Source organism: Colletotrichum fructicola (assembly GCF_000319635.2).
Source record: "Colletotrichum fructicola Nara gc5 chromosome Unknown KSG_Nara_v1_contig08, whole genome shotgun sequence".
NCBI lineage: Eukaryota > Fungi > Ascomycota > Sordariomycetes > Glomerellales > Glomerellaceae > Colletotrichum > Colletotrichum fructicola.
In genome coordinates this window covers 2,410,131-2,431,932 of record NW_027094058.1, presented here as the reverse complement: position 1 = coordinate 2,431,932, position 21,802 = coordinate 2,410,131, and the positions used below count along the sequence as shown (strand labels likewise).

The 21,802-nt window shown below is 52.1% G+C and overlaps 4 protein-coding genes across 4 annotated transcripts; 2 read left to right on the top strand and 2 right to left on the bottom strand.

Moving 5' to 3' along the window:
• Positions 1-1,396: 1,396 nt before the first annotated feature.
• On the top strand, positions 1,397-6,932 carry hrp3 (Chromodomain helicase hrp3; the record flags this gene model as incomplete). Its single annotated transcript, XM_066152971.1, has 7 exons — positions 1,397-1,434; positions 1,861-1,889; positions 1,961-2,301; positions 2,355-2,381; positions 2,439-2,532; positions 2,595-6,714; positions 6,770-6,932. 7 exons carry the CDS (start codon positions 1,397-1,399, stop codon positions 6,930-6,932), a joined length of 4,812 nt encoding a protein of 1,603 aa, XP_066007619.1.
• A 1,446-nt stretch (positions 6,933-8,378) lies between these two features.
• Positions 8,379-10,406, bottom strand: CGGC5_v013741 (NAD-dependent protein deacetylase hst4; the record flags this gene model as incomplete). The annotated part of the gene is made up of 1 exon (XM_032023413.2): positions 8,379-10,406. The coding sequence occupies one exon, from the start codon at positions 10,404-10,406 to the stop codon at positions 8,379-8,381; it is 2,028 nt and encodes a 675-aa protein (XP_031879788.2).
• A 2,655-nt stretch (positions 10,407-13,061) lies between these two features.
• sin4 (Mediator of RNA polymerase II transcription subunit 16) lies at positions 13,062-16,394 on the top strand (the record flags this gene model as incomplete). Its single annotated transcript, XM_032023415.1, has 8 exons — positions 13,062-13,267; positions 13,331-13,685; positions 13,740-13,989; positions 14,039-14,478; positions 14,530-14,755; positions 14,809-14,928; positions 14,984-15,097; positions 15,148-16,394. 8 exons carry the CDS (start codon positions 13,062-13,064, stop codon positions 16,392-16,394), a joined length of 2,958 nt encoding a protein of 985 aa, XP_031879848.1.
• Positions 16,395-18,355: 1,961 nt separating this feature from the next.
• On the bottom strand, positions 18,356-18,839 carry CGGC5_v013739 (uncharacterized protein; the record flags this gene model as incomplete). The annotated part of the gene is made up of 3 exons (XM_066152970.1): positions 18,356-18,538; positions 18,616-18,657; positions 18,834-18,839. The coding sequence occupies 3 exons, from the start codon at positions 18,837-18,839 to the stop codon at positions 18,356-18,358; spliced, it is 231 nt and encodes a 76-aa protein (XP_066007742.1).
• Between the last annotated feature and the right edge of the window lie 2,963 nt (positions 18,840-21,802).

Sequence of the window (21,802 nt, the reverse complement as noted above, 5' to 3'; positions counted from 1 at the left end):
ACCTGACATCACTATGCTAGGTGAGGCCAAACGCCCGGCTTCCCATGCCTAGAGTGCGCTCAGCAACCACTGCAAGTGCCATCCACCAATCTTGTTTGGAATGTGCCTATGCACTCGCACTCGTCCGAAAGACCGTTGACCGCTTGTTTACCTATTTGCCAACTAATACCTGCCAGAATACTTTAATTATGCACTCTCCAACTGTGCGTGTTCGATCGAACCATGGAGAACGTATCCACTCGGTTGCCTCGAGTCTCTGGAGTCTGGAGCTTCTGCCGGAAGACGTGCTTTCTGAAGCCTCGGTCGCTCCATCTGGCAGCTGTCCACCAACCCCTGGCCAAGCGAGGGCATAGCGACTAGGTTGTCCAAGATGACTGCGCAGACGCCCGCCATTGCATTCCAGTCTCCTAGGGCGGTTGTCGTTTGCTTAGCAACAATTTCTTAGAACACAACTAACACATGCAGAAAGAAAGGAGTGGCCCGTCAGAAAGAGAAAGACAAACGCGAAAGAGAAAGTCGTATGATCAATGCGCAGTCTTCGCTTCTTCGTTTTCCAGGTTCTGGACACATCGAAACACTAATTTCTGTTCAGAACTTAACCAAGCCTTCCAGTTGAAACTTTGCTTTAGCTTAACTATCGGCATACCAGAACAGATTCTACGACTGTCTGCCTAGGTACTAAAAACCTTTCTGACATTGGGATTTGATCTTGGGCGAAGGCTCGAAAATCGGTATCCAGTGGGCATCAACCGAGCAAGTCACAGCGTAGACTAGAGTCAGTACGTCTGTTCTACTCTCGGCAAGTAAATCTGATAGCTAGCCGATCCTTTATGTTGTCCGATCCCGCCTCTCATATGTTTATCAGATCGGCAGTAACGGAGTTGCGATGTTGAGAGTGGGGAAACGAGACGGGAGCGGTGAAATCGCGGCGCTAGCGGGGTTCCGAGTCTCGGTGAACTATGCCCGCTCGCGGCGGCGCGTGCGCCTGGTCCAGATGCTGAGGCTGGAGGTCGTGGCCCCCATCCTCCCACCCCTGTCGCTCATTCGCTCATTCGCTCATTCACCGGCGAGAGTCGGACTACGCTTACCTTACCTTATCGATAGCAACGAGGTACGTACTGCCGGTCTTGCCCTCCGGCTGGGTCGCCCGCTTGCTGAAGGCTCCCAAGAGGATCGGTGCCTGAGGCCACCACGTGCGACACTTTTCTCGGGGGTGATTCAGTGCGGCTAGCGCTACAACCACCTGTACCTCACCCGTGCATCCACCTCAATTCTTTCCTGCCTCTCCACCAGTACATTTTCCATCCACCACCACCCTTCACCCGCCAGGCTCTGGACAACCCACGCAACGTCACTTGTCCATATCCTTCTTCAATACCTCATCTGATACAGATCAATGGTACTTGCTGCCTGGGGGCCACATGTTAATGACTTGTAAGTTGCCTCTTCACCCACCATACTGGCCTTGCAACGGCCGGCCCAAATTCCCGTCGCGAACCATCATCTCAGCCTCGAGCTGGCGCGCTCGCATCTTGATATCCATATCGGCCATGACCCTAGTGGCCAATGGAATCGTTTTGGTTGATGAAGATGGCGCCCCCATAAACGATTCTGATGCCCTGGAGTCATGCCACGGCGCATCTGTTACGTCTGATGGGCACAATGGCACCGCCATCAACTTTCAGCCTCGTCTCCATCGATCGCGTCTTTGCGATGCGACGAGGGTGCCTCCTCCATCAATATTGCGCTTTTCCCCGTTCTATGATGACATATCCTGTCGCCAGAGCTGGCTCATTATGCTATTTCTGTGCCCATGCCTCTCACCGTTATGGCACATGGCTAATGCCGTTCCATCTATAGCAGGCAGCCTCGACTTAGACCATCGTCATGTCTAGCCCCCTCGAACCCGGTCCCACAAACGGGTTCCGGTCGCCACAGGGCGGTTCTCCCTCTCCAATAGTCGCCCGTGGTCACCAGAGCGATAGTGACCTCTCTGATGTGCACGATAATGCCGCAGTACCTGTTTCATCGTCGCCGTCGCCGGATCCCAACGACTCGACTGGATACATCAACGGAGCACCCGACTTCGCCGAGAGCGACAGCTCCGGTGATGATAATAATGCTTCTGATGACGCAGACTTTGACATGGATGATGACGCGGCATCCATTGTCCAGAGTGACGGAGCTGGCGATGCTCATTCAAGCTCCAACGACTCTCAACGTCCGTCAAAGCGCAAGGTCGCCGCAAGAGAAGACGAATACATCAAAGCAAATCCAGAGCTGTATGGCTTGAGAAGAAGCGTACGTTGATTCGCGATCCATGAGACGAGTGTCTCCACTAACTACTGCTTCAGTCTCGCCCAACACAGCAGCGCAAGATGGTGAGTGCCTCAATCTCCCCGCCTCGATGGCTGTTCCTGACGATTTCGCCATTTTAGGTCGATTCTTCCGACGACTCTGATGATGATTCCGACGTCGTTCCTACTAACCGAAGGACTATCAAGAGAAGACGTGTAGAAACCTCAAGACAATGTAAAACGCCCCTTCTCCTCATCGATGCCTTCCGCACCATTAGACTGACTTCCGCATCACAGCTTCGAAAAGAGGTACTCCCGCGCGACAGCCGTCCGTCGACTCCGATTCCGATTCTGATAACTACGGCGGTGCACGCGCAAAAAGCCTGCAAAAGAAGGCACGGCGCCAGCGAGAAGCCCAGCCAAACGTGGTCTTCGCTGAGAAGCGTTGGTCCAGTAGGCGGGCCGCCCAGGTGCAGCAAGGAGCATACGAAGAGAGCGACGTTGACGATGAGGATGAAGACGCGTCCGAGCTCACACCCAATTACTATGCTGCAGACGTCGTTGACGATTCTCCCTACATCGACAAGGTCCTGAAGCACAAGCTCAAAGACGACCTCGACCTCTCATGGAGTTCCGGCAAAGACGACTTCGAATACTACATTAAGTGGCAAGGGAAATCGCATATGCACGACACTTGGGAGACCACAGACACACTCCGCGGTCTGCGAGGCTACCGCAGGATCGAAAACTACTACAGAGCCGTCGTAGAACACGAACTTTACATCCGATTCGGTGATGACATCGCACCCGAAAATAAGGAACAATTCTTCTTGGAGCGCGAGCGAAAAGAAGAGGCGTTGGAGGATTTTACCAAAGTAGACAGAGTTGTCGCAGTGCGAGACGGCGATGACGGCGACGAATATCTCGTCAAGTGGAAGGGTTGCTACTACGACGAGTGTACGTGGGAAGCCGCATCTGCTATCAACGCAGAGTTCCAAGACAAGATCGACCAGTATCTGGACCGATCCTCGCGCTCATGGGTATCGGATCGGAAAGAGTCGAATCCGGATACGCGAACAAGAATGACGAAGCTGGAAGCGCAGCCTGATTACATCAAAGGCGGCGAGCTGCGCTCTTTTCAACTGAGGGGCTTGAATTTCCTCTGCCTCAACTGGACCCGCGCCAACAACGTCATCCTCGCCGATGAAATGGGTCTTGGAAAGACCGTTCAAAGTGTCTCTTTCCTCAGCTGGCTCCGCAATGAACGGGAGCAAGAGGGCCCCTTCCTGATTGTTGCTCCCCTCAGTGTCATTCCAGCATGGGGAGATACCTTCGACAATTGGTCTCCAGACATGAACTATGTCGTGTATCTCGGAAACGAGACTGCTCGCAATACCATTCGTGAAAACGAACTCATCGTCAACGGCAACCCTAAAAAGCCCAAGTTCAACGCTCTGATTACCTCCTACGAGATGATTCTCCAAGACTGGCAATTCCTCTCGACAATCAAATGGCAGGCCCTCCTCGTCGATGAAGCTCACCGTCTGAAGAACAAGGAATCGCAGTTGTATCAAAGACTTGTGAGCTTCGGAATTCCTTGCAAAATCTTGATCACCGGCACACCCATTCAAAACAATTTGGCTGAACTTTCGGCACTCATGGACTTCTTGAACCCTGGCAAAGTCATCATTGACGAGGAGCTCGAGAGCTTAGCAGGAAATGACGCACAGGAGAAGCTGCAAGATTTGCATAAATCCATCGCTCCTTACATCCTCCGCCGTACCAAAGAGACTGTCGAATCAGACTTGCCGCCGAAGACTGAAAAGATTATTCGCGTTGAGCTTTCCGATGTCCAGCTGGAGTACTACAAGAACATCTTGACCCGAAACTATGCTGCTCTCTCCGACGCGACCGGCCAGAAGAACTCGTTATTGAATATCATGATGGAGTTGAAAAAAGTCAGCAACCATCCGTACATGTTTGCCGGTGCCGAAGACAGAGTGCTGGCCGGCAGTACCCGTCGTGAAGACCAGATCAAGGGTTTGATTGCCAGCAGTGGAAAGATGATGCTTCTCGACCAGCTGTTGACAAAGCTCAGGAAGGACGGCCACCGAGTCCTGATCTTCAGTCAGATGGTTAAAATGCTGGATATCCTGAGCGACTACATGGTCTTGAGAGGGTATAAATTTCAGCGTCTTGATGGAACCATTGCCGCAGGCCCCAGGCGCCTGGCGATCAATCACTTCAACGCCGAGGACAGCGAGGATTTCTGCTTCCTCTTATCTACCAGAGCTGGTGGTCTCGGTATCAACCTGATGACTGCAGACACCGTCGTCATCTTCGACTCTGACTGGAACCCGCAAGCTGATCTGCAAGCGATGGGCCGTGCTCACCGAATTGGCCAAAAGAAACCAGTCAGCATCTACCGCCTTGTGTCAAAAGAAACTGTCGAGGAAGAAGTCCTTGAGCGAGCCCGCAACAAGCTACTTCTTGAATATCTCACTATTCAGGCTGGCGTCACCGATGATGGAAAAGCTTTCCGCGACGAGATGAACAAGAAAGGCATTAGGGTCGACGGCCCCAATTCTGCGGAAGATATTCAATGGATCCTCAAGATGCGCTCTCAGAAGATGTTCGAGCAGACCGGAAACCAGGAACGACTTGAACAGCTGGACATTGACTCCATCTTGGAGAACGCTGAAGTCACTAAGACCAAGGTTGACGACAAGATGAACCTGAGCAGCGGTGGCATCGACTGGGACAATTTCATGCAGTACACTGACGTAAAGGTGGACGATCTCACACTGGACTGGGACCAGATTATTCCTGCAGAGGAACTTGCCGTCATCAAAGCTGAGGAGGACCATCGGAAGAATGAGGAGTATCTCGCAAAGGTCGCTGCTGAGAGTGCACCACGGAGGGCTACGATCAAAAACCGGCATGGAGGCGAGACGGACCGGTCGGACCGCCTCGCAAAGAAGCGCCAGAGAGAAGAACAACAACGGCAGGAGGCCGAAGAGCAACGTGCTTTACTGTCAGACCCGAAGCGGCCACTCAATGAAAAGGAAACCCGCAATCTTCTCAAGGCCTTCTTTCGGTACGGCTCAATGGAAGACCGCGGCGATGAGATCATTCAAGAAGCAAGACTTGGAGGTCGTGACCGCGACTTCCTCAAATCCATCCTGGATGACTTCACCAAGAGATGTGGCGACGCACTCGACGAGAACAGCGCACGCCTAATGGATGACGAAAGGAAGCTCGGGAAGTCCCTGACCAAGAAGGACAAAAAGGCAGTTTTGGTGGACTTTGGCGAAGTTCGCAAGATGAACGCCGAAACCGCAATAGAGCGGCCGCAGCAACTTCGTCTTCTTCGTCAAATCTTGCAGAAGAATGATGACTTCAAGACTTTTCGCCTCGCCGACGCGACTAAGGCTGCCCATTACACTTGCGAGTGGGGCGCACGAGAGGATGGCATGCTGCTTGTTGGCATTGACCGGTATGGTTTTGGCGCGTGGACGCAGATCCGAGACGACCCTCAGCTGGACATGGGGGACAAGTTCTTCCTCGAAGAACACCGTATAGAGAAGAAGGAAGAGCGGAACAAGGCCTCCGACAAGGGCGTCAGCTCCCCTGGTGCTGTTCATCTGGTGCGCCGTTCGGAGTACCTGCTCTCTGTGCTCCAGGCCAAGCATTCTACAGACCCACTGGCCCACCGAACTGTCGAAAATCACCATCGCAATAACAAGCGATTGACAAACGGGCACCGTCGCAGTGACGTGGGTAGCGCCGCCGCGTCCCCTGCACCACCGGCTTTAAAGAAGAGCAGCTCTTACAGGGATCGAGAACGCAGCCACGGCGAGCACCACCGCAGCCGCAGCAATGCCGAAGAGCGAGGAACGCCGCGACCTGATTCAAAGCGGAAGCACTCCGGGCATGACGAAGGCCGCATTCCCAAGCATCGGAGAATGGACGAGACTCGCCGTACTAAGAATAATGGCGATGAGCAACAATCTCCGAGGGCCGATCAGCGCAGACACCGTGATGATGGTGAACGCAGCCAAAAGATTCGCCGACCTGACGAGAACCGGCATGGCGATGACCGCCGCCGTTCGAGCAACACCCCAAGAACTAATCAGCCCGACAGCGATCGCCGTAACCAGGCCCTGCGTCGGTTGGACCAGCTGCGCAGGATGGGAGACAACAAGGAGGAGCGGGAGACGGATGCAGATGCCATGCTATGGTATCTGCTTAAGCCAGTTCGTGCAAACTTTGAGGCTATCCTGTGTACGACAAAGGAAAGAGTCAAGTCTAGCAAGGAGCGGGCCAAGATTTTCGGCGAAGAGTTGATTGTCATTGGCAATTTTTTGGATCGCGAATTCGTCAAGGAACGCGATGACTCGCTGAAGAACCGCTTCTGGTATGAGACATCGACACGATGCTTTTCAAGTCACTGCATACTAACAGAATCATAGGGAATTCTTGGCGAATCTCTGGCCTGTCGACAGCACCAGCAATGAGGTGACAGGCGACCGACTGAGCGCCATGTATAGAGTCCTGCGGGACAGAGAAGCGAAGAAGCAAAACGGAGACAAGCCAGTTGCCGTGGCGGCGAATGGCACGGCTGCCGCCTCCTAGGTGCAAGATCTCGCATGATAACAACACAGAAAAGCGGATGGCATTTTCCTTCTGCAGAGTTTCGATCAAGTCATGATTCGTGTTTATTTCAGCATTGGCCCGGCGTTTCGGTACTTAGGGAGGAAGGCATCTTTGTCGAGGCGAGGGAATGATGAACTACAACATACCCGGACTTGCATGGTACAGGACGACCCGTTTTGGAGTTTTGCGAAAGCATCGTGTCTTTTCTCCTGCTCTTTGGTCTCATAGGGGGCAGACGAAGAAAGGCACATCTACCGTGTGGACCAGGTGACAACGTTGATTCGCGGAAGAAGCATCATAGGCGTCGAGGTCGCGGTCACATGACGTTGGCCTTGTCTCTGCTCGGTGAGCAGCCTTGTCAGCCGTGTTCGACTGGACGTGGACTCGCGTGCCCACATGGCTCGGCTTCTTGTCGGTTGGGCCCAGAGCGGAACTCGCCGTGAGTCACGCTGGACCTGTCGAGCCCATGGAAAGAGCATATGTCCTCATTATTAGAGTATTTACAAGCAGCGAGGGGAGTCAGAGAGCACAAAAATAAGGGACCTGCATGTGTTTAGGTATCTTGACGGCCTGAAGAGCCCTGATTCGTGAACAAGATGGGGTGTGCGCGGACCCCTACGACGGGGTTGGCGGTGGAAAAGACGCCCCGCGATCGCGCAGAGCCCCCACGAAGAGATGGCGGAATACTCCGCCTTACAAATCTATTTAATACTTCTCGTTGAAACTGTATTGCGAATGTGAACGTGAGAAAATGGCCATGTTCGTCTGTCGTCGGATGAAGGAACGGAAGAACAACGCAATTGGGAGAGTCGCTGATGTTGTCAGGGACCACCTGAGGCCGACATCCGCAGAACGCGCAAAGAAAGACCTATTGGCGTATGTAGCGTACCGCACGCCCCGGCCATCTTCGATAACGACGAGCCCTTGTTGCTGGGCAGTATCTCCATCTCCGTGCTGTGTGACCATTGGGAACCCAACAAAACCAGACTGCATATGAATTAACTCGGAAAAGCGCCCAAAGGCCAGGTGCATATCAAGTGATATATTAACGATATCGCCTCGCAGCCGGAGACTCAACGCCTTCTATTCCGTTATTTTGGTCCATGCTCTCTGCGCCTCTTTGTACGTCGGTAGGGTTATGAGAGCCCGCCTGAGAAAGCCTCCGCCTGTCCTACCCAGATCATAATGGCTCGTACCTCAACTGCAGGAGCGCCTTTGTACAAGGAGTCGACGTTATGTACATAGTTAGAAAACGGCGTAATAATGATCCAGGCCAACTCCTCTCATAAAAATAACAGCATCCCAATGATCGTTGGTTGCGGCCCGAACGCTTCGGTACCAGCATGACGAATCCGTCCTCTATGCATAAAATGTAAACAAATATCAATGTTGGCTGCACCTATAAGGTGGGCGTTGTTTTCGTATTCAGTCCATCAGCTGCTCCATCCCCCTAGGAATAGACTGAGGCGAAATGGTCTCGGATTTACGTCGCTCATGCATGGGGGTTGCCGGCCGCATGTCGCTCTGCATACCTTCCAGCGTGCTGCTGGTGGCAGGCGATGACTTCGGACGCTCTGTCAAGGCGGGCCGTGTGATGTTCTCAAATGACTTTGATGACGGTGTCTTGTCATCGTGAGCAGATTCCGCTGCTGGCTTTTGAGGGTAGTAAATGTTCCTGGCTGGCTTCTGGGCTTCGGGTCGCAGAGGTGGCAGCAGAGAAGCAAGCTTGTCCTCTGCAAATTTGTAATGCTGATTGTCCAGTTTGCCGGCGAGTGTCTCTTGAGGCATATCGGCAAGTTCGCGATTCTTCTGAGTCTTGAAGGTCTGACTGAGCGCATTCTTGGGCGGCTCGTTAGATTTCTTGCCGTTGGATTTGCGAGGTCTTTTGACCGTTATCTTCTTGACCTTCTTGGCTGACACATCGGTGTCTGATGCGACTTGATGGCCACCGAACGAGAGCTTGCTCTGTTTTGACTTGGGTCCTTTCTTCCCAGTCTCGGCTGCCTTGATTCTAGGGCTGGCTGTTGGAGTAGGAATACTCTGGATGGGGTCAACAAGCTTGCGCTTCTTGTTTTCGGTTGCAGATCCAGAGTCGGATTTGGTGGGCGACCCGGGGAGAGTTACCAGCAAGTTGTCTCTCAAAAGCCTAGCCCGACGTTGCTGCTCATCCTCCTCACTAAGGTAAGGGCTATCCCCGCTCTGAGGCTCATCGAACCGTGGCAAGCTGACCCAATGAGCGACATCGTCGCACTTTCCTCGGACAACCAGGTCCCAGCAGTCCTTGAAATCGTTGTGTTGAGGTTCCGAGTCGGTGTTGATCCATGCGGTAAACCCATCCCTGCGGCTGCGGGTCACCTGACACAGCTCCTTGACGAGTCGTCTGACGCCAGGGATTTTCAGGCTAGTGCCGACAACAATCACGGCATCTGGACGCGACTTGAGGTCGACGCTGGAAACCTTTCCAATGGCCTCTTCATCAGGATTAAACTCGTTATAGAGTACCATTCTGGGTCGCAAGCGACCGATGCCGTGGCTCCTCCTCTGCTCATACTGAGTTCGGAGTGTGTCAATCATAACACACTCCTCGCATAGTGGAGCCTCGTGACCCACGAAAAGCTCTGTTTTCAAAGGCTTGATGTCGGCGCATTTGGAGCATACCATATGTTCAACGCTGCCGTGCAGTTGAATGGTCGTTGGCCAGGGTCCCTTCGTGTTGAGAGGAACAGCCGTCTTCAAAGGCTCCATGCTGGTATCGATGCAGTCGACATTCTGGCTGTAGAGTCGTAATAATCGTTTTTCGTGGGCAAGTGAGGCTAGTAGGTGATGGAAGGGCGTCGGCTCGGCGGCCTTGACCATGTTGGACAGATCGCAAATCATCTTGTGGAACTTTTCGGTGGAGGAGTCGTGTTTGTAGACAGACGCGTCGAAAAGATGCTTGCCGGACCCCTTCATTTTGTGATCGTTGGGCAAAGTTGCGAAAAGACCCTTCTTGGACCGGAAATCGGGGATGCCTGCGGATACGGAAATTCCAGCACCGGCGATGACGACAATCTTCTTCCTCTTCTTTAAGGCGGAGACCAGGCGGGCCAATTTCTCGTCATTCTCGCTGCAGCTCTCCAAGTCAAGATGCTCGGTAGTGCGCTCTTTGGGAGGTGTGATCTTGCGACGCTTTCGGGGAGGCTGGCCTTCGTTGGCGTCGCTCGAGTTCACGTTAATGGAGTCGGAAGGGTCATCGAGCTTGATGGCGGGGACGGATTCATCGGCGGTCTCTAGCTTGACTGGTGACTGAGCACCCGAAGGCATGGAGGAGGTCGGGGAAGGGTAACGTTTTGACGCGTCGAGATCGGCTTCAGGGGATGACGGTATTGAGGGCGACTTTGAGAGAAGCGACAGGGGCGATGAAAGGGGCGAGTCGGAGGGAGATGAGGTGTTTTGATGCGCGTCGACACCCATATTTGAAGGGGAGGAAGGTGCGTCCATTTCGGTGTCGGTGTGGGTATCGGTGGCCGGAGACAAGGGATTGGAGGAGAGAAGACGGTTGATAAAATCAAAGAAAGTCATGAGCAAAAATGTTCTATACCATGGCGATTGTAAAGGTGTATGCTGGTTGAATAGTCCTTTCTCCAAGGTAGGGTTGAAAGGGTTTTCGCTGTCCACGGGAGATGAGAAGTGTCGTTGAAGAAAGACAAGGTGTGGAGAGAGGATCCGGGCGAGGGTACCTTAACAAGTACCTGTCCGTACAACCTGTACGCAGACGTACATGGATGGGGCACGGAGGGAGAAGGGGGGGGGGGGAGGGGGGAGAAGGGAAGGAAGGGGCCTTTGGGACCTGGGCAGCGGCGGCGGGAATGAGAGCGGCGGATGACTTGGAACCTTGGGCAGGGCAGATAAAGTAGGGCAAGCAGCGCAGCGAGGTGCCGTCAATAACAACAAGCTTGTTGGGTGCGATGGGTACTGAGTAAGGTGGCCGGCCAGTAAGCTAGGAAGAGCCGGAAAGAGAGAGAAAGAGAGACAGAGAGGGCAGAGCAGATGTGAGGGCAGTGACGGTGAGGCAGAGTGTGGAGGAAAGGGGGGGTGTTGGAGGGTCGAGCCCGACCATCAGAATGACTGTCAGATTCAGATCACACAAGCAATCAGAAAGGCAAAGGGAAAAGCAAAAGTCGAGAGGAACGAGGAACGAGGAACAAGAGCCGGCGACGGCGCCGTAGCAGATGGGGATGCGGGCGGGCAAGAGTACCCGTCCGGTGGCTAGTGCGCGTTGGCGGTTCTGGCTGGGTTCGGTGCCACGCTTCTTCTTGTTCGCGCACGCTCCCACTACAGTCTGCGGCACGTTAGCTAGGTGCCTCTTGTTTTGGTTCCGGCCTCCAGCGAGAGTGTCGCTTAGTTTCCCATTGGTTCTCGCCTCTGATGTTGGAGGTGGGAAGAAAGAAAAAAAAAACACTGAGGAAAAAATCTAACAGCGACTCCACTTTCCGGTCGTTGGTTCGTGGTACCGTTCTGCGTCAATCTGCAGAAGAGATACATCGCCTGTGCTAACTCCCAACCGCCCTTCCCCTCTTGTTATTGAGCCGTTCCCCTCTTCCCTCAACTGCTATACCTACACTTACTTCGTTTTGTTCATTGGGAATCATGCGACATCCGGCTGCTGACGAGCAACCCCGCTGCTTAGGTATTTCTAGCTGCTGGTCGAAAATGACTCGATCCCGCACTCGACCGTTCTCCTACATCTTCTCTCTCAACCGGCCATGTATGGGGCCGTCACAAGTGGCCTGTCGATCCAGCGGTGAGATGCAGCTGGCTATTCCAGCGTACAACAGCCCAGGTCTAACAAGACCCTTTCAGCCTCCGTGTGTGTGAAAAGTAGCTATATGCGCGGACGTGATCTCTCAATTTTTCAACTCCGTCAATTGGACGCAAATGCCAGGGCAAACAATGCTCGCGTGCAAAGTCGCGCAGAACATAGTTGGCCAACACTACGTCATCCATTCATGGGCTGAAGATGAGATTTGCCAACATGCTTCAGTCTATTGAGTGCATGGTATGAAGACTCTTTCCATGTCTCTTGATGGCCCTAGGTAAGATATGACGGTGCCATGCACAGAGCACTATCGTCCTTCAACCGTCATTACACAATGCAAGCGGCGGCCATGGTCGGCTGAAACGCGGCCGAGTCGCGGGCGCCAGGAAAAGCGACAACACATTGTGAGGTAACGGTTCAGACTGCGGTGGTGTTCGTAGGTACCTTTTAGTGTCTAAGTAGGTACTTTACCGCAGCCCACAGGGCCACAAGGCAGGCGAACCGGAGCCTGGAGGGAACTGTGAGTGGACGCCCGTTGCTCGGAAACATTGCTCGCCCCCGTGTCCACGTCTGTCCGTCTGCCCTTCCCTGTCACAATCGATTGGGGGCCCGGCCCTTTCCTGCAGGGATCATCGGACGGACGTCACGGGTCGCTGTTTCCCCACGGCGTTGAGATTGTGTGGACTGCCGCAATGCACATCACTCAGGGCGCACCGCACCTCAAATCTTACCTTAGAAAGTAGACTTCAGCCTCACTGTGGCTGACACCTATGTGGCTCAACCAGACATGTGGCTGGCTGAGGTAAGCTTTCAATCCCGTGGGAAGCAAGACGCGTCTCCACTCTACCATCCTGAGAATTTGAGGCTGAGGCAAGGATCCGCTGGCGTACCTTCCACCCAGCAGCCAAGGTCCTCTGCACTGTAGAGGGTCCAGCGTGTGTTCATGTCAATCGTTACGCCCATTGGTTCCAACAAATCACTGATTGTCGACTCGACCTACCAACGTGCCAACCTACCTTACCTATCCAATTCGAAGCCACCTCACACTACGACGACATCCAGCCTGCCTGTCCATACTTTCCGGGCAGCATTTTCGGTTCCAGTCCAACTGGTAGGGTAAACTTCCTATCACTCAACTGCTCCGGAAGATGACCTCCAGTCGGCTTGTAAAGTCGTCGCCCTGAACTCAACCCTACAGCCTTACTGAGACGAATCTTAGTGGTTGACGACGTTGGATTTTTGGATTGGATACGCACAAGCATTCGTAAACGTCGACATTGGGACTAAAGGCCCTCATGACTGAAGCAAAGATGCCTCTTATGCTGGACAATGCCATGAACGGTGGTCCCATGCAAGTTGATCAGCTCGACGTCGATGACCTGTTCGGTGACGGGGTCGGCGTCGGCGTTGGCGTAGGAGTTGGCGTTGGCGTTGGCCTGTCTCTCCAAACCGCCCGCCCCCCCTCCAAGCAGCTGCGCCAGAGGATAGATGAACTGCGAACTCGTGGCTGTTGCCAGTGAGCACCCTCTTAGACACACGTTCGTAACAACTATGAGCCTTGTACTTACTGAAATACTAGGGGAGTAGCCTGGTCGAGATCTGGCGCCATCGCCTCCGTCTCTCCAGATGGCAGGTCTCTGGAAACCAGGTTTCTGCGTTCTCACCCCGACAATGGCGAATGGGGCCTCAGCGAGCCCACAAAGGTTGAACTCGTCAGCACGAATCCATCGAGCCCTATTGTTCATCTTGCTTGGGCGTCGACCGCGAGCCCCGAGCTGGCTGTCATCGACGCAACAGGGCGGGTTTCAATACTGACCTACTCCATCAACCTAAACCGACCCTTTGCCACTCGGAAATGGGACCACGAGCCATGCGACGACCTTCACGCTGTCGTTGGTTGTTACTGGCTTGCCTTGGCCCCTCAAAGCAAGCAGGTTAGTAGTTCGAAGCATCATCTTTTCCCTCGCTAACGTCCTGCTCATGCTCAGTACTACGTGTGTCATGGACCAGCCGTCAAGGATGGAAATCAGTATCGATACGAGAGCTCTTTCGTCCATGCGTATGGCCCTTGGCACCCCAATCAGTCAAAGAGTGCTTTGCTGTGCGTCACAGCAAACGGTGATTTGAAGATGTTCTGGGCCCAGAACAACAACAAGATTGAAGAGACAACCTTGGAGCTCGAGAGCATCAACTCATCTGACGACTTGATCACACATGCCGCCCTTCACAGCGACAAGAGTGAGTAACTCGGCATCATAACCACCGCAGTCGTTAACGTTTTATGCAGGCTCATTGTGGGTGGTTCTGGCTACTGCATCCAAGCAACTGAAAGTTGTGAGGGTGGGCATACACTGGGGTCTACCGCAGTCACAATCAGACAACAAGCCACCCCCAGGGAGCCAGCCGCTGAACCCGACAATGCAAGAAAAGCACGTCGCCATCTCCAGCTGGTTGCCTGGCGGATCAAGTACGTCGCCGATTGACTCCGCCATGACACAGTTAACACACCTGGAGATCTTGCCATCGACTATGGATTTGACTGGCCAGGGATGGGCTCCTCTTGTCATCCTCGCTGTCCGCACTTACCTGCCAACCCCGAATACCCCGTACCAAGAAACACAGAGCATCATTGACAAATGGGAGGTCATCAACGACCAACCCCAAAGTCTGCATCCTGCCTTTGAGCAGCTGGGAAACCGGAGAAATAGCACGGGCTCAGCGCCCACAGTAAGCATAGAGCCATGCACGAAAAGTGACTAATGCTAAATCCTGGCACAGCCCAAGCCCACATCTCGCCTCAAGAAATACGACCCCGTGGTAGTTAACAAAGCAATCATCGGTGTCCATAGTCTACAATACGGCAGAGTCGTCTGTCTGGCGTTTAGTGACGGCTCTGTGGAGTACCGCGACCGCTTCACATTACAGGAAATCTACAACGAAATGAACCTGGAGCGCATCATGTCTCTCAACCAAGTCGGCTTCACTTTTCAGGATGATTCCCCTTGTGAGCCCAGACTCTGTTTCCTATTTGCAACCTCGGCTTACACAACCCTACAGGTCTACAAGCAGCCCTGTCCCCAACCAACTGTTCCCTGGTCAAGATACAGGACGACGGGAAAGTGAAATGGACAAGATTGCACTATCCATTGGGGGATATCGGAAACTCCAACCAAGAGGGTAATGATATCTAGCAATTGATATTGTCATTGTAGCCCTGACTGATGTATGACAGCCCAATACTCCGCAGTGCTGGCGGGCCTGACAGTAGCTGCGTCAACAGCGACTTTCAACAGTATCAACTACGACGATATCCTAGCCGTTGCAAGGCCATATGCAGACAAGAAGCGTGCGTGGGCCTTTCCTCCTTTCTCCTGCTGAGCCATCTGACTTGAACAGGCTTCACCTTCGACTGGATGAACGAGATTGTTCGCATGCTCAAGATTCCCGTGGATTACTCTGAAGACACTCATCACGATAGTCTCGTCCGGAACAGCTCACTTCAAATGTGTCTGAGCATTCTCAACCACTTGGGATACAAGGGAATGTTCCAGCCACGCTCCTTTGGCAGCAAATTTGCGATGCTAGCTCTCAACGCGCGCAATGTCGTCATCCTCATCACAATCGCCAGTAACACACCGGTCAACATCCGCGAGAAGCTTAGCCCCTTGGACGAGCACGAAGTCGTTGATGCCCTCTCGGGATGCGCGAAGTGGTCTCTCGACCTGCTCTCGTGGCTCACTGATTCTCTTTTCGCCCTTCTGGACGATCCGCAGTTCCTCGCTCTCCTCACCCCACAGCGTTTCTCAGAGATGAGCGCCTACCTACAGTCCCGCTCTGACGTTTCGCTCCATCTCCTCCTCTGCTCTTCTACCCGTGGCTTCCTCTCTGCCGTTTGCCGCCGCATACTTCACCTCGAGATCCTCTCCAACAGAGCCATCGAGTTCTACGAGCGTCGAGCTGCGATTTCAAACGCCAACGACCCCAACGCCGCGACATCCAAGAACCTCCACACGGTCCTTTACAAGGCATACCAAAAGATGCAGCGCGTTACATCAAGTAGCCTCATAAAAGTACAAGAGTTCGACCGCCTCCTCACCGTGCTCAATAACGATATCCGCTCGGCCTATCAAACGTCTCTCGCGGCATTAGCGAACAAGAACCCCGCCGGCGCTCAGGGGAACCCAAAAGCCATCGAGCAACAGATCAAGGGCGCCCAGTTCCACTGCGAGCTCAACATGCTTCTAGCCTCCTCTCCACCCCCATCGTTCCTCCAAGTCCTTCTCAAGTTTTTCAACACAGACCTCAAGAACTACCGCGCACAGACCGACCCGTCCAAGCTCTTCTTTGCAGACTTTGACCTCCTCGAGATTGACGACGACCGCCGCTCTTTGTCAGCCAGGAGGGCGCGGGGCCAGTACATCGACGCGTTCAAGCGCGTCGAGCTGGTCGGTCCGCCGGTCAGAGGCGCCAAGGAGCTCGAGGAGGCGAAGACGCCGCAGTGGAGGCGTTGTGTACGGTGCGCTGCTATTATGGAAGATGCCTCTGGCTCGAGACCCGGCTTCACGTTCGTCCTGGCGCAGCAGCGGAAGTGCTCTTGTGGTGGACACTGGGCATTGCTCCCGCGAGGGGCTTTGATTAGCTAAGTTGGAGGAAGGGTTGTCAATGTGGTTGGTTCTACCTGTTTGGCAGGCTCTCTGTCGGCAGGTGTCTGATCGCAGTCATTTGGAGCCGGAGTGTCTAAGAGATAATACAGTCAGCGAGGGGTAGCCTAGGTTTACTCAATGTACTAGATAGATTCTTTACTTGTCGGGCTCACGAGAGGTGATTTTCGTCATGGCCGTCATACATCGTTCCATCTGCCTACGGAAGACACTGCGCCAGAGGACCGCTTGTCAATGCTGAACACAGCCGACCACGGGCAAATAATGCGAACATCACCGTGCAAGACTGACATCGCGACGATCGGCAACTTTTGCTAGCCTCGGTAGAGATGGAGCTGAGCAACAGAATGTATAACCCATTATTTCAAGCCGGACGCTTCACCCTTCCGCAATGATGGGGTTTTCTCCAATGCGCCCCAGATACATGTGCACAAATATATAGGAGAAGGTAAGGGTCTCCTACCCAAACTGATATAGTACAGTTGGTGGAGAGAATGATACATATCGTCTGGCATTATGGCTCAGCTCGATTATGCTTGCGTAGCTGCAACTTGACTTCGTTACTCGCCAGTCATACTTTTGGCAAACGGGTAGCCATAAAGGGGTAAAATGAACCATGTCACAAACCACAATGCAGAGTAGAGAAGAAGCTTAGATTCAGGGCCGGAATGTTCTATCGTCTACGCAATCCTGCTAGCTCTCACCTGTAAGCACAATTACGCGGCTTTCTCCCGCGCTTCCGCGTGAAATGCGGTTGATGCAGGCGACACGGACGAGAACGTTTCAACAGAACCCCTTGTTAGTAGTATCGTAAGCACCGAGATAACTCGCTCACCGTCCGAGGTTGGCCACCAAGCTTCGTCGGCGGGACAAGGCTAGATTCGACACTGCTTGCGAAGCATTTGCTGGGGGGTTACAACGCGCGCGTTCGAGCTAGCTGCAAGGGCCAGACTGATGGAAGTCTGCAAGACTCCATCGGGCCTAGCCGACACCGAGGTGCCGTTCAGCAGCGGCTCATCGAGCAGGCAAGGTAGCTGCCGAAGCCCAGATCCAACACTGCTGTCGATGATGGAGGTTTACCCATTTCCAACCATTTCCAAGACTTGCTCTGAGATTCAGGGGCGGCATGACTGGGGCCTACCCGCCTTCTGTTTGAGGAAGTATTCAAGACTTTGTGGCTCTCATGTCCCAATCTAACGTTCTGGCTGTACCCGCACAACGGTGGCAGTGACGAGCTGCATGTAAACCGGTAATAGTAATGCCATCTCGAGAAGTGGCTGGTTATTTGGCGTATATTCAGGAATTCTCAAATTTTGGTGCTTGTAGATGCGACCATCTAGCGCTTCTCTCAGTAAAACCATCTTCAGATTACAACCAGTTTATGAGGGACAGTCGTCGACAACCAGACACGCAAACACTTCGTGTGTCCCCGTAACTTATATCGTAGCTGACGAGATGATCAAGGGCTGGCTCGCGTGGAAGCAGAGGGGTATTGATATGGCCAAGCACCTGGGGAGGCGGAGTCGCGAGCATTTCCTGGCGCGGATCATAGGCCGCGGTGGAATGACGTGACGGCAGGCTCGGAGATGGTTCCTGGAGGTAGGATTCGGCCCCCTTAACTCTGGGGAGATAAACACCCTTGGAGATGACTGTATGACGAGAAAGTGTGAGAAATTCCATGATCTGACAAGGGGGCCGTTCGATCTCCCCTGCCGACAGATGTTAGTGATGGCTCACGCCAGTCTTTTATCAACCCTTCTGCAGTGGCAGATCAAAGTTAGCCGTGGGGGATGGTCAAGCCCAACATGCGCACGGCCTCTGAGCTGACTGTGGCAGCACTTGCGAAGAGTAGTAGCCAATATTCCGCTATCCACGGCCCCCATACGTAGTACATATCGTATGCCAGGCACAGGGCGACGCTAGTTGGCTGGGTCAACAGGCGCCTACGACAACGAGGGCAAGGAACCACTCAAGATGCCTGTTCTGGAAAAAGAGTGGCCAGCACTGATGCCAGTAGGAGGAGAGCAGGACAAAAGTCCGGGAGGCTTGGTGCAGCCGGCGGTCCTTGAGTCCGGGTGGGACAGGTGGTAGGGCGGGTTGATATCCCTGCAGGCCGAGATGAAGCACTGGTGATTTCGGTGAGATGGATAATCAACACAGGGCGCTGCTGGCGCCGGAGCATTTCTGTTTCAAGCAAACCTACCTCTGGCGTAGCATCAGAGAGATTGAGACGCTGGCCGGCGGGCTGGTTTATGTACGGAGACTAATCCGCGTGGAAAAGTCGGTTGATGCCGAGAGAATGTGTTTTTGGTTGTCACACGGCATGAGGTCTGTCTCGTGCGCGGTTCAACGGCGAGAAAGCGCGCTGTTAAAGTCAAGTCCTGCGCGCCTTGATTGGGTGGGTAGGAGAGACAGACTGACGGACATTGTGACTCGCAGCAGCGCAGCAGAAGGAGGAGGAGGAGAAAGACACTGGAGGAAGTGATGTTGAAAGCAGGGGCGGAGTACGCAGTACACTGCATGGATGGGACGTGGATGGGCAGGGGTCCAGGAAAAGCAAAGAAGGTTCGAAGGTGAGTGCCACTGGAAGCTGGCCGGCCCCCACTGGCACGCACCGGGGCACCTGCCGCGTTCTCACCGGAGCGGTATCGTCCAATCAGCCGCGGATGGCTTATCATGACAAAGTGCAGTTACTCGGGCACTTCGGCCGGTGCCCCTGCCTTCTTTTGTCGGTCTCCCATCAGGTTGGTAGCGGCGGGAAGGTTGCCTTGTCATCCTTGTCCACTTCCCCAAACCGGCGTTATGGGCTCGATGTCCAGATGGGAAGCTGCAAAGCTAAGAGCTGGGGAGCTTTGCCTCCTTACACTACCTTGGGTGGTTATGGATACTGCTCCTCTGATTCTCTGCTTTGGTCTGCTCTGCTCAGTGCCATGTCGAATACGGCAGGTGGACGAGATGAACGGAGATGATGAAGGACTCAGACACTGGGCGAATCATGACAGTGATGAGATTGCTCAAATTCCGCCCGTTTCAGGCAGACACCAGACGACGGCCGACTTTTCCGTATTTCGTCTCAAGAAACATGGTCATACACAACACGGTTCACTTTCCATGCATCTCCTAAAGCCTATTCTTCGTCTCCGTCTGTCCCTGAATAGTGAATACCCATCCCGAACCGAAGCCCTACCCGAAATGTGTCTGTCTCTCGTGCCGATGCCGTCGCGCTCCTCACAGTTGCCGCCATGGCCAGACGAGCGAAACGGTGCCCTCGCAGTGTACTCGGCAAGGAAGTCCATCCGGCTGCAAACAGCGCTTCGCCCGCTGGTGCGTCGTCTCAGGGTTCTAGGAGATGTCGCTGTGCCTCCCCGGATCTGTCCTACTCTGCGCCCGTAGGGACTAAGGAGATGTTCTGGCCATTGTCGTCTTTATTCGGGACTGCAATAACCACATCATACACATGGCGTGTCGGCTACTCGGAGAACAGGAGAAACGGCACGTACAAATCGACAGCTGAGAATATGAGGCATCGACTGTAGGTAGCTTCTCTGACCGTTATCTATGCCGCGCTAGACACCCGGAACCCTTGCTTTTGATAACAGAAGCGGGTGCTTCCCCATTGATTCTCTGCCAGTCAATGGGAATCCGGACCCTTGTAATACAGCAGGGAGGAGGCGTGGTCAAATTAACAATGTACATGCATTTTTCATCCATTGTGACCTGCATTCGAACGAAGGAAGGCCTTGGGCTGATGGAAATTGTTCTCAAGAGCTCTGCATGCCGTCGTCCAACAAGGCCGTCTGATGCCAGGTTGGATCAAGTCAGCAAGATTAGTCTCGGTCTAGAGTCTTGGATGAGATACATACTAACTTTTTTCTTCTTTTTTTTTCTTCTTACATACCTAGTTGAGTATCTAGTATAGTTAATTATCTAATAAATATACTTAATCTATATATATAACTCTATTTTATTAAAAATCTCTTAAGATAGAAATTAAGTTTAAAAAATAAGTAGATACTAGTAATAATAAAGTTTAAAATACTTTTATAATAGTAAGCTTTTCTACTTCTATAATTTCTAAGAAACTATATAAGCTTAAAAAGTTCTTTCTAACTAAATAAGATATCTTTAACTTTATTATCTCTAATACTAACTTTTAAAGTAAAACTAATAGTTGAAATTATATATATATATCCTCCCCTAAAAAGAGATTAAAGAACTATTATTATTAGATCTTATTTTAAAAAGTAATTAGAAAGTTACTAGAAATTATCAAAATATTTTAGTTAGATCTATATAATACTATTTAAGTTTAAAATAAGTTCTATATTATATTCTTTAATAGAATTTAATTTAGACTTAATAATATAATAGTAATATATATATAATTATCTAACTATAAAAAAGTTTACTTCTATATCTTTAGATATAAAATAATAATTGCAAAGGGTTGGTAGGAGCAGTGTTGCAACTCGTACTTCCTTTCTCAAATGAGAATCCTCAGATGAGGAAGGAAGGTTTCTTGTTCATCTCAGCTACATCTACATGCCCTTTTATCTTCGACCCTGATATCCTATCCCTTGATATCCTATCCCTTGATATCCTATCCCTTGATATCCTATCCCTTGATATCCTATCCCTTGATATCCTATCCCTTGATGTCTTACTCAGTGCCGAACATAGCCGAGAGCATCCCATGTGACAGACCTAGCCTGTTACAATAATTAATAGTTTAATAGTTCCTACTAAAGTAGTATATTAAATATATAAGATTTAAGTAGTATTTTAATATATATTTAAGAATATTAAGTATAGCTATAACTTTATTAATCTACTATTTAAACTAAAGATCCTAAGTATACTATTATAAAAGGAATAAGTATTAATAGAGGTCTAATAATATTAGATATTTATAAATATATAGGGTTAGTTATATTAACCGTAATAGTCTTAAACACCTTAAAAGGTAATGCAAATGTATAAGTATATGCAATAACACTCCCTTTCCCCTGAAGGGGCGGAGATACACACTAACTAAACACGGCGACCCGTCTTCTTCTTCTTTCATAGGTAGTCGTCTGAGGTTGCTTTTCCCTCCGACTGCATCGCTGTGTTGGCAGACCTCACATACTGTAGCAGGTTAAAAGCCGTCGGCTAGGTTTGTATCGCATCTTCGTCTGTCCCCTGGACCACTCATCCAATCCCCCTTCCAAACCCCTGACGGCAGAGGCACTAGAGTAGATCTACGGATAGGTACGTCGCAATCGATAAGCCTCCGCCCCCGTGCCTCCCCCCTGCCGATTGGCCCTGCTGGAAATGGAACCCTGCTGGAAACCCTGCAAGGCCTGCATTGGTGAGTATGAAAGATGAAGGTGGGAGAGTGTGGGTGGGTG